Source organism: Salmo salar, chromosome 19 (assembly GCF_965601325.2).
Source record: "Salmo salar chromosome 19, fSalSal1, whole genome shotgun sequence".
NCBI lineage: Eukaryota > Metazoa > Chordata > Actinopteri > Salmoniformes > Salmonidae > Salmo > Salmo salar.
This window is the reverse complement of record NC_138309.1, coordinates 3,488,383-3,499,608: the sequence shown is the minus strand read 5'-3', so window position 1 is coordinate 3,499,608 and position 11,226 is coordinate 3,488,383. Positions and strand designations below refer to the sequence as shown.

General features: G+C 40.5%; 1 protein-coding gene across 1 annotated transcript in view; it reads left to right on the top strand.

Annotated features, from left to right (window-relative positions):
* Window positions 1–454: 454 nt before the first annotated feature.
* The window catches only part of LOC106578309 (histone acetyltransferase KAT7), a 27,705-nt gene continuing 16,933 nt past the window's right edge, over window positions 455–11,226 (top strand). Inside the window, exons 1-8 of the mRNA XM_014156994.2 lie at window positions 455–633; window positions 3,784–3,934; window positions 6,427–6,663; window positions 6,811–6,893; window positions 7,020–7,100; window positions 7,201–7,299; window positions 7,483–7,593; window positions 7,742–7,933. Of these exons, the coding sequence (XP_014012469.1) occupies window positions 616–633; window positions 3,784–3,934; window positions 6,427–6,663; window positions 6,811–6,893; window positions 7,020–7,100; window positions 7,201–7,299; window positions 7,483–7,593; window positions 7,742–7,933 (972 nt within the window). The 5' untranslated portion in view covers window positions 455–615. The remainder of the gene's footprint in view (window positions 634–3,783; window positions 3,935–6,426; window positions 6,664–6,810; window positions 6,894–7,019; window positions 7,101–7,200; window positions 7,300–7,482; window positions 7,594–7,741; window positions 7,934–11,226) is intronic.

Here is an 11,226-nt window from a genome sequence, read left to right as displayed (position 1 = left end):
AAGATGATGAAGGAAGTTTCTGTTTTGCAGTGATACTAACTACTTTGTTACCACAAACAATGGTCCAGAGACCAATATCAAATAGATGCAAAGCTAGGCCTTGATGGTGTATCAGCTAATGTATGTATTTACCCTTTGATGAGCAGTGACCTTGAGAAGAACAAATAGGCTTGTTACCATATAGACTATTGTTACAACCGATCGGTGGGATAACATTTGCTTTGGTTTTGGTATCAGACAACACATAGTTCTCCCATAGTACAGATAGCTTTACAACTCGTATAAATGTATGTAAGCTAGTAGAACTGTAAAAAAGAGTCATACAAATTCGAAAGAAAGACACAGAATTGTACTGTATTTTTCAAAGGTTTAGGGCTTAGACCAATGATTTTTGGTTTTAATATACATCATTGGCTTGGACCATGTACCTTGTCTTGCCACCCAGTGGAGACAGTCCCACATTACACAAAAACACAAGAGGTGTTCCAAACGGAAGATGTGGCGCGAGACATAGCTAGCTAATATTGTGTGTACATACAAACTTTTTAAGTAAAAAAACGAATCTAAACTAGTTCCACCCACAGCAGTTATTATACGTAGTTCCTCAAGGCAAAAATGCCCCGTAGAAGACAGGTAAGACAAATATATGTCGGAAGATGGTTAGCTGGATAAGCTAGCCAAGTCAAATACCGGTAACGTTAACTTAGCTAGCTAGAACAGTTAGCTATGTTAGCATAACGTTGCTGAAATGCGCATTTCTATTGTGTCGATTTGAAAGTATTTTACGTTGTTAGCTAACGTTAACTTGTATATAAACAAAATGCATAACCATTAGTTCGCTAGCCAAGATGGCCTCTTTTTACGCTTATAAGCTAGATAGCTGATGCTAATATTGTGTTGTACTAGCCAGGCTTTGTTTATGTTCATATTTTATCGTGGCGCGGGTAGCTACTAACAACCTAACTGTATATCTCAATTATTAGAATTTGATACATTAACGTTAAATAATCTAACGTTGGTAAATTGTTTATTAGCTACTGATGAAGTGGAAATAATTCTACTTCTAGCTCATTTAGAGAATGCCAGCAGATACTGACCCTACCATTACGCTTGTTTACACCGAGCTGCACTGAGGTCGGAACACAATCTTGCATACATTAAAAGCCAATGTGTACTTGATCTGAAAATGTGGTGGAGGGTCTGTATGGAGGGTGTGACTCAATTGCGCAGCCTCCGTAGGCATTCAGAGGCCAAATTGAGCTCCATACCACATTGCTGTGCGCCTCCCAAATGTTGTAACAATGTTGAGGGCTCCATATATAGCTCCTCATTGACATGATTGGTTTACAGTAGGTGGGTCCTGTATAAACACAGACTCACTTCCTTGACAACTTCCTTCAAAACAGCTCTGCGAAGCACAAGAAGTATGAATGCCCTGACTTCTGCGGAAGCCGTATCACTTTAAAAGCTGCACGGCCAGTGCAGACCACGGCTTGACCAAGCAGTGCCTTTTAGACACCATGGAGTCAGAGCGAGATATGAGTCGGAAAATGTACCTCAATGCAAGGTTGGGATACCCCACATTTAACTTTTCCACACTACTTCACCGAGAAGATTGAAATACTTATAGTTTCCGCAGAAAACATCCCCTTTCGTCCTCATGCTAGCTACCAGTAGTAGGGTGTTAGTCGCCCTTGGTTATGAATCTCAGTTCTATTACATTACACATAAAAGTAATTGGCGGAAGGTGTCTTCTGTAGGGGGGAGTTTTGTTAAGAGCCACAACACTCGGTCTGAACTTTGACACGCATGGCTGGTTTTGGAACAATAAGGACCTTATCTTTCATATTGCTGAGAAATAGTTTTCAAAAAACTAAATATTTAATTGATACACACCTTTTTATAGAGTTAGGATTTCCACACAGCCATATTCCCATGTTACAGTGCTTGTTTATGGAAAACAGAAGAAAGACACAGTGGACTACCTGTGTTAATTAGCTGTTTGCATTTTTTGGAACACCTGTGTGTAAACGGAAGACAGACGTCACAAATGTTGCCACTGAAAAATACTGTCGGCTGCAACTGTGTTAAAACTAGTTTAAAAAGTGTACAGTAAGTGTTTATTTTGCATTTGTGAAATTATTTTGATGTGATATGAACGTAAAGGGATTTATGTTTCTAGGACCGTACCGCAATTGAGAATCGATTCACGTTTAGATGGAGTATTTGCCTGTTTTGACTTCCAGAGCCAATTTGCCCTTTAAACAGAACATGTAAGGTCCTTGGACTAAGGAGTAACGTTTGGCTCCATTAGTCCAATATTGGGCTAAGGTGAAGCAACAAACAATGGACGTAATACAATAATTCTACAAATAAACGCAGTAAACAAATCTGTTTTCACTAAATGTCAATAATGTGGTCGTCAAAATACATGATAAATAATTTGAAAACAACGTGGCAGTTGTTAACCATGTCTTAAAATCCCAATACTGTACGTTATGATATTAACATGATATGAGCCTAAATGTAAAGCAAGTGCCGTGCTAAGAACGTTCAAATCAGTTGGACAGCCTTTTTTGTGAAACCCTCGAAATCGGTGTGTTCATATTTGCGTGTGTTTCATATTTGCGTGTGTTTCATATTTGCTCTTTTGCGATGGGTATTCCTCAACCTATCAGAGTAAAATCGATGTGATATTGTATTGCCAAGAAGTATGGGAAAGTCCTGAGGGTGTTTCAGGGTCATCGGACATCTTTTGACTGAAAATATCATTACAATGTAACCCAACTCAGGTCTAGGCCTACCAGAAGTAAGCAATGTTATAGACTGGTAGCCTTCTGTGTTACAGTTCAGACTTGGTGAGAAGTGGGCGTCTGTGTTAGGCTGTGTGTGTCTGTTGGTGGGGGTGCTGCTGTGTGAGTGTGTGGGCTTGCTGAGAAGTGTGTGTCTGTGTAAGGCTGTGTGTGTGTTGGTGGGGGTGCTGTGTGTGTGTGTGTCTAATTTGCATAAAGTAGTATTCTAATTTCATAAAATTTTTCAAATGGTTACAAACTCAGTTTTGCATAAATAATGAAGATTTGTTAATAGTATGACAAGCCTACCTTAAATGATTGGTCTTAAATTACTGTAATTATGTATTCCGTACTGCCTAATTTGCATAATATAGCATTTTAATTTAATCATTTGTTAATAATATGACCACCCTATCTTGAGATATTGAACAAAATGTGTAGAACTTAAGAATCCTATCCTCATGAAATAAGGTGTTATGTGTTCCTAATAAGCTTCTATATAACATGGAATACAAAATATAATACCAGAACCTCAGTTTCATTTTGTCCCCTAACACCCAACCAGTAGCCACAGAAACCATTACAGAATGGCACATTGCATTGAACAACAAAGGAGCTGATTGGCTGACACTGCCATTCCAAAATGGCTGTGGTGGCTACTGCTAGCTAGCATGAGGACAGCAAGGGTAGTTTTCCAGGGAAACTAGCAGTATTTCAATCTTGTCAGTGTGGATAAAGGTACAATTTGGAGTACAGTGGCATATCCCATCCCTGCATCGAGGTACCCTTTTTCGGCTCCATGTCTTAATGTATCCACGGTTGCGTTCCGACCTCAGTGCAGCTCAGTGTAAACGAGCTTAACGGTAGGGTGAGTATCTTCTAGCAAGCTAACTTATAGCTAACGTTAGAGCCACCATGGAAAGTAAATGGCTAGCTATCTTATGTTCTAGCATTAACCTTACTAATCCTGCTTTATTTCATTTTCTCACAGAGAGTGCATGTGGGGAGCGGCTCTGATGGGACTGAAGATTCAGACTCTTCTGCTGAGCGGGAACAGACGAACAGCTCGGAGAGTGATGGAAACATACCCAAGAGAACACGCCTCACAAGAGCATCTCTGCGCCTCAGCCAAAGCTCACAAGGTAAAGCCATGGGATGGATGCTTTAGCTGTGAATCAAAACCTACATAGCAACTGAAATAGTTAGGCTAGCTAACAGTGAGACAGTCACCTGTCTAGGAGACCTTGTGGGGGCTAAGAATTGCTAAAAGATTCCATTATTGTATCCTACATTGTAGGGTGTCCACCCACCAGGGTTTCTGTTAGGAAAAAGTCTGGCCAGGCATGTGACCGGCAAAATAAAAAGTTACCGGACGATGAAGACATGTACCAGACCCATATGCATTGGGTGGGTAACCTGATTAGGGGGTCCACCCACTGTGCTCAGAATAACAGAAATCATATTTAGAATATGGTAATTCATCAACTGGGGAAAAAACAAGCTCTGACTGGGGGAAAAATAGTTTTGAGCGGTCATCCAACTCGGGAACTCTGGCCTCTTTCTAGAGCTCAGATTTTCTGACCTGAAGATCGCTGACGTCATGATTTGACCACAAATTTTTCAGATTACTGCAACAGCAGCTCTTGCACGGTCTGACAGATTTTCCTCTCAAAGGCTCTGTATCTGTATGCTGTACAAGTGTAATAAATAAAATGGGCTACATATTGAATATACTGTATACACTCGGCAATTTAATTCCACAAAATTATGCAAATTCACCTAGACCGATAAGCATGACCAGTCAAATTACATCGCCTGTTATTTCCATCAATGACTAGGCTAAAAGTATTATTTTGCAATGGGACTTTTTCTTCTTCTCCTGGTTATTACCGGCTAACAGAAACTCTGCCACCCACTCCGCACAGAGTGGAAGAAATTGCGCTTTGGTGATGAAATTTGACTTCCTTATGTTATAATATACATTTTACCAAGACAAATATGATTCTTCATGTTCGGAATTGTTCAGTGGGGTCTTTCTCTAACATATCATTAACATTATATACAAAACTTCAGATTTCGTAACCTAACACATCCAATAATAAGCACCAAGCTCTGTTGACAGAGCGCCGCCGCATTCTCCTATCGACTTTTGTGGATTTTATATGTTGCGGTGGTGTCTGCATAGTTGTATCCGCGAGTCGCAAAATTAATATGATATGAGCTAGATTAAATGTAAAAGGATTTGAAAATAAAAAGCTTGCGGTACGCTCAGTGCTCCGTTAACAATTCACAAACATTTTTGTGAATGGAATTTCGCATTAATATAAAGTGTATATTACAATATGAAAATACTGCATGTCATGTCTCAAAATCAATATCTAACTTACCTCTATATTGTTTTATGTTCTTCAGATTTGAGAAGAAAGATGAGTTCAACAGTGAGCCTGTCAGTTAGCGTTACATCCAGACCGCTCACCACATGTTGATTTTGTCCACCCACACCAGACGCGATCAGGACACGCAGGTTGACATATCAAAATGAACTCTGAACGAACTATATTAATTTGAGGACAGGTCTGAAAGCATTAAATATTTACCTCCACCGACTGGAGTGTGGACCTCAGTAGATCTTTCAATTACGCATGTGGCTATATGCTCCTAAAAACCAATGAGGAGGTGGGAGAGGCAGGACCAAGTTCTATTTTTAGCGCATGGCTACGCAGATGCCGTTGACGCGTGCGAGCAGTGTGGGTGCAATGATTGAATAACACCATGGTCCACGTGCGCGAATAGATTTTGTCCCCCCATACGAAACGCAATCACGACATGCAGGTTGAAGTATCAAAACAAACTCTGAACCAATTATATTAATTTGGGGACTGGTTGAAAAGCATTAAACATGTATGGCAATTTAGCTAGCTAGCTTGCTGTTGCTAGCTAATTTGTCCTGGCATATAAACTCCGACAATTAGTCCACACATAAAACGGTCAACCGAGTCATTTCTAGTCCCCCTTCCAGGCTTTTTCTTCTTTGGACTTTATATGGCAATTGGCATCTAACTTTCATAATAAGGTGTATTACCACAACCGACTGACCTCCGTTCATCTTTCAATCACCCACGTGGGTATAACCAATGAGATGGCATGTGGGTATATGCTTCTAAAAGTCAATGAGGAGATGGGAGAGGCAGGACTTGCAGTGCGTTCTGTGCCACAAATAGAACCAACTCTATTTTAGCGCTTGGCAACGCAGACGCTCGTTGGTGCGCGTGAGCAGTGTGGGTGCAATGATTGAATAACATGTATGTGTAAATTTATTTTGCAACACATTTGACGTGAGCGGTCTGTTCAGCATGAATCCAGCCTAACTGACGCAATGCGATTTTCCAGATTTTTTACCACGTTTTTTCTCTGGCCTCCATTGAATTATTCACCCTAATTTTGTCCATCCTACAAGGGTAAAAACTCCAGTAACTTTTGAACAGATAATGATAGACAGGTTTTCTTAGAGGAGTATCTACACATTTAACATATTATTTTACCCATTGGTCCCATCATTTTATTTTTTTATTGGACAACCTATACATTGCCTTGTAGCTAAATGTTGTGCCGTTTTTCCCACCTGCCCATGTAGACACACCTGATGTGAAGCAAGACGAGTCTCCACCGTTGACGCCTACAGGCAACGCCCCGTCGTCTGAGTCTGAGCTGGACATCTCCAGCCCCAATGCCTCCCACGATGAGAGCCTGGCCAAAGACCCTGCCCTCAGAGACTCCGACAAGGACCTCTCCCACCGGCCCAAGCGCCGTCGCTGCCACGAGACCTACAATTTTAACATGAAGTGTCCCACGCCGGGATGCAACTCATTGGGTAAAATAAGTCACCATTTGGTTAGTGGCACCACTGCTAGTTTAGTGGATGCTCAACAAGACTTGTCATGATTCTTGTTATGATTCTAGTCAATTAAATGTATTCTCTGTAAACTCATTGCTTTTCTTTCTCTCTTGTTTCTCGCAGGACATCTAACAGGGAAACATGAACGGCATTTTGCGGTATCAGGATGCCCACTTTACCACAACCTCTCTGCTGATGAATGCAAGGTATATGTCAACAATATTTTCCATTGGTTATGTGTTTTTTGAGGTACATTAACTTCATTGTCTCCTACGATGAGAGCCACAGAGAATCAAATCCCCAATAAATGTATTCTTCCTTTTTATTGACAGGTGAAAGCAACCACTCGTGAGAAACACGAAGAAGAGGCAAAGGTGCAGGAGGAAAGCAACAGACACGCCACACGACACCAGGTAAAATTAATACAATTAATATTGAATACTTTTTAAGGTGATACATTTTATCATGTTGGAAGTGAAAAAAATCACAATGAATTTCTGTTGTGTCCACCAGACTCCCACTTCAAGACAGACGAGATACAAAGAGCAGGTGACGGAGATGAGGAAAGGGAGGAACTCTGGGTTGTCTAAGGAGCAGAAGGAGAAATACATGGTGAGACATATTTAAATGACTTAAGGGACAATTATGTTTGCTATGGAGATCTTACATTTTGGTGTCTTAGAATTTGAAACGTATTTCAGAAGTAGTTTTTGTGATGTTGTCATGTAGACTTGGTTTATTGACACAATCAACACTGCATCACCCAACCGTTTTATTTCTCCATCTCGTCCACAGGAGCATCGACAGAGCCACGGCAACACCAGAGAACCTCTTCTGGAGAACATCACAAGTGAATATGACCTGGAGCTCTTTAGAAAAGCCCAGGCACGTGCATCTGAAGATCTGGTAAGAGAAAAACCTCAGTGCACCTACCTCCTTCATTCATAATTAACCAATAGGGATATAGATTGTATTGTAGATAAGGTCATCTTGGTTGTTTAGAAGAATTTCATATTTCACCTCTCTTGTTTCACACTTATTGAAAACGCCACAGGAGAGGCTGCGGATCCAGGGCCAGATCACGGAGGGCAGCAACATGATCAAGACCATCCTGTTCGGCCGCTACGAGCTGGACACCTGGTACCACTCGCCCTACCCTGAGGAGTACGCCCGCCTGGGACGCCTCTACGTCTGCGAGTTCTGCCTCAAGTACATGAAGAGCCAGACCATTCTGAGACGACACATGGTAAGATAATGAAGAGCCAGGCTTATCATCTCTTAGGCTTGTGTTACACAAAGCAACTTTCATGCCATTTTAGTTGCAGTTGCCGGTTACGAGTGACATCTTCTCAAGCCACTTTGCTGGTGCACAAAACAACTCAAATGCGATTGAAATAGCATGCAACAGCCAATCAAATTTAAGCTACTTTTGTCATATGTTTGGGAATTCTAAACTTACCCAATGTCATCTTCTGCATTACATTGTGATTTCACAAATTATTTGTTTATCCAACCGTTTGGTTATTGTATAAGGATCGAGTTAGTTAAGCTGGCTGTACAATTTAGCTAGCTAGCCAAAATAAAATTGCCAGCACCGTTTCATCAAGCTAGCTAGCTAGCTACGAGCTAACCAAGCTAGCAACAAGCTAAGCCAACTAATGCAGTTCATGTTGGACAATTTCAGTTGAAACTGGTCAGAGAGAGGTCTGGGTTAACCTAAGAAATGATGTTTTTTGACTGCCAAACCATGTACATAAATCTTTACTAGCCACGATGACAATATTTATTTATACAGCTCCCGTTGGGCTAATGTCTCTTCTGTATTGGTTCCCACAGCACTGGCAGCTGTGTTGACATGACAACATAGGGTTTGAACCTTGGAATGGATCATGTGACAAAATTATTTGTTTTGATTGGCTGTTTCTTGAAACTAGTTGCACAAAGTTGAATTGTTTGCAACTGGATGCAACCAAGTCGCAGATGAATTGCTTATCAGTGGCAGGGGGTGTTGCACGAATCAATCCTAATGCAACATAGTTGCAAGCAACTAAAGCTGTGTCCAAGTTGCTACGTGTAACTACACCCTTAAGGCATGAACAAACCACCAAGACTGTCGGCTGCGGTACACCTCTGCCCAGAATGTCAGTCAATGCTTTTTTTGTGTAAACATTAGTGATGCATGGGTTGATTCATAACCCGCAGTCACCGCGGTTATATCCGTGTGCGGGTTTAGGGTCATGAAATATTGTGTGTATTAAAGGTGGGTGGGTAGGTTAAATAAAGAGAAAACAACGCATTAAAAATCCCAAATGTATAATTCTTGTGCAATTGAATATCTATAGGCTACATTTCGGTTTTTCTTTCATAATTTTTATCTGGAGTTGGTGCATATGCCCTAAAGCTTAGGCTTAACTGTATGCGTGCCAAATAAATGCCATTTGCCAAATGCTTTTGGGAACTTGGGCAGAAAAAGTTAACATCGATCCAAGATGTTATGTGTGATGACTGCGAGGCGCTATACAGATTGGACAGTCGCAAGACGGGGATGTCAAATATGGCAGGCCAATGTGACTGTACTGTTCAGATGTGTTAAATGGAATAGTAACTGAAATCTGGACATTGACTGTAGGCCTATAACCGCTCACATAGCCTAATATAACATTAACTCCTGCAGAATTAAGCCGTTCTTGCAGTAAAATGTTACACCAAATGTAAATTTTGACTCGGGAACAGGAGTAGAGAAATATAATGTATTTATTTCAGAATCTTGAGAGAATGAATGCGCTGTTAGAACCTTTAGATACGGTCCCTATCTTTATCAGCATCATAAAAGCTGCTAGTATTTCAACCACATAAATTATACATCCAACCCGAACTAAAATCTTATCAGAAATATGTTGGAGTGTTTTCACTGCTTGTAATTCTCTTAAAACTGGTCAAACTAATGCAGACCTGCCAACCTGCACGCATTTTGCATACCATGCACGTAATTTGACGTCAAAGTATGCTGGTACAAAAAAAAACTACCCTAAAAATATGCTTCTAGCCGGAACATTCTGTCTGAAGTTGGTGCTGAGCCAATCGGAGGACTTGGGCAAGGAGAAAAATGTCTAGCTCTTCAGTCAGGCACTCTCCGTATTCATAGTACTATTTTCAGGGCCACTGGAATATATGTGGCGAGGCAGTATTTCCCGCAGCTCTAGTTTAATAAAATATATTGATGGAAAGCGTTAAAAATAGGGGCAAAGTGTTTTTTTTTTTTTTTTTACCAGTTTGCCACATGGTTTGTGAACTTGCTCACAATGTCTGTCCTTCACATCAGAGTACTGCTGTAGGCTTTTTGAGTATGTTTAAATGCACACTAATAATGAAATACTCTTATCTTAATCGGCATAAGGTCAAAATCGAAGTAAGCATACGCCAATTAAAACATCTGGTTTTCTGAGCAATCTTTCAAATTGTTAGGACATGTAAACACCTTAATCGATGTCCAGTGGTGTATTTGATCAGTGCATATGCTAGCACCAGCTGAGCGACCGTCCCTCTTTAGCGCGAGTGAAGTGAGTTCAGAACAACTGAATGTATGCGTCTTAGAAGTAGTTTTCACATATAAAGTTGGTATGTCCAAACTCTGTGGTAGAATGTTTATTTTGATTGGCGATTTTCAGCATTTTCAGAGTGCCATCAGGTAGCCTGATTTCAGATGTGTCCATGTAAACAGGATTATTTGGAAAATCGTTCTTGCAAAGTATGTAAGCGTTTTAATCAAACTATTATATTAATCTGACTATCCACATAATCATATTATTGTGTGCATGTAACTGCACTCTGCGTGTCTTCACCAATCAGATTCACAGAAATCGCAGGTCGTGTACAAACGCGCTCTCCACTTTCCTCCGGTATCTATTTAGCAAGCTTGATAATGGAAAATGTATTTCGCAAACAGTTCATTCTCCATTTTCACTACCCTTTTTCCTCACACATCAGTGATATCAATGGTGGAGAGCTACCATCTAGCTCGAGGGAGGAAAATAGTCAGAGGTGGCACCACATGTCCCAGAGTGATGTGGCGAAAAAAATATTCTGGGGCCTGTAGATTTTCCTGATCTGATAACCATTTGCACAGATAATCTTTCCCCCTTTTTTCTTTATTTTTTGTTGTTGTTATTGCATTCTCTCCCTGGTCTCTAAACCTCTTTGCTGCGTGAGAGAAGCAGACGTAAAAGAGAACTTTACCGATGTCAACTAGATTAAATAATTCATTTTATTGATGTAGGGTAACAAGTAGTGACAAGTGAAGCTGCATGTATCTAGTTATAGACAAGTTTATCAAATAGCCTACCAAATGTTGAAAATTAAAAGCAGAAACATAGGCCTATCTAAATTAATAATGATAATAATCACGCACCCCATGTCAATAAATTGTTCTGGCATCTCTGACTGTATAGCACATTTTCTATATTTGCGGGTTAGGGTCAGGTGCTGCGGGCCTGAGCTTTTCACTTTATCACATATAGTCGGGCAGTTGCGAATGGGAAA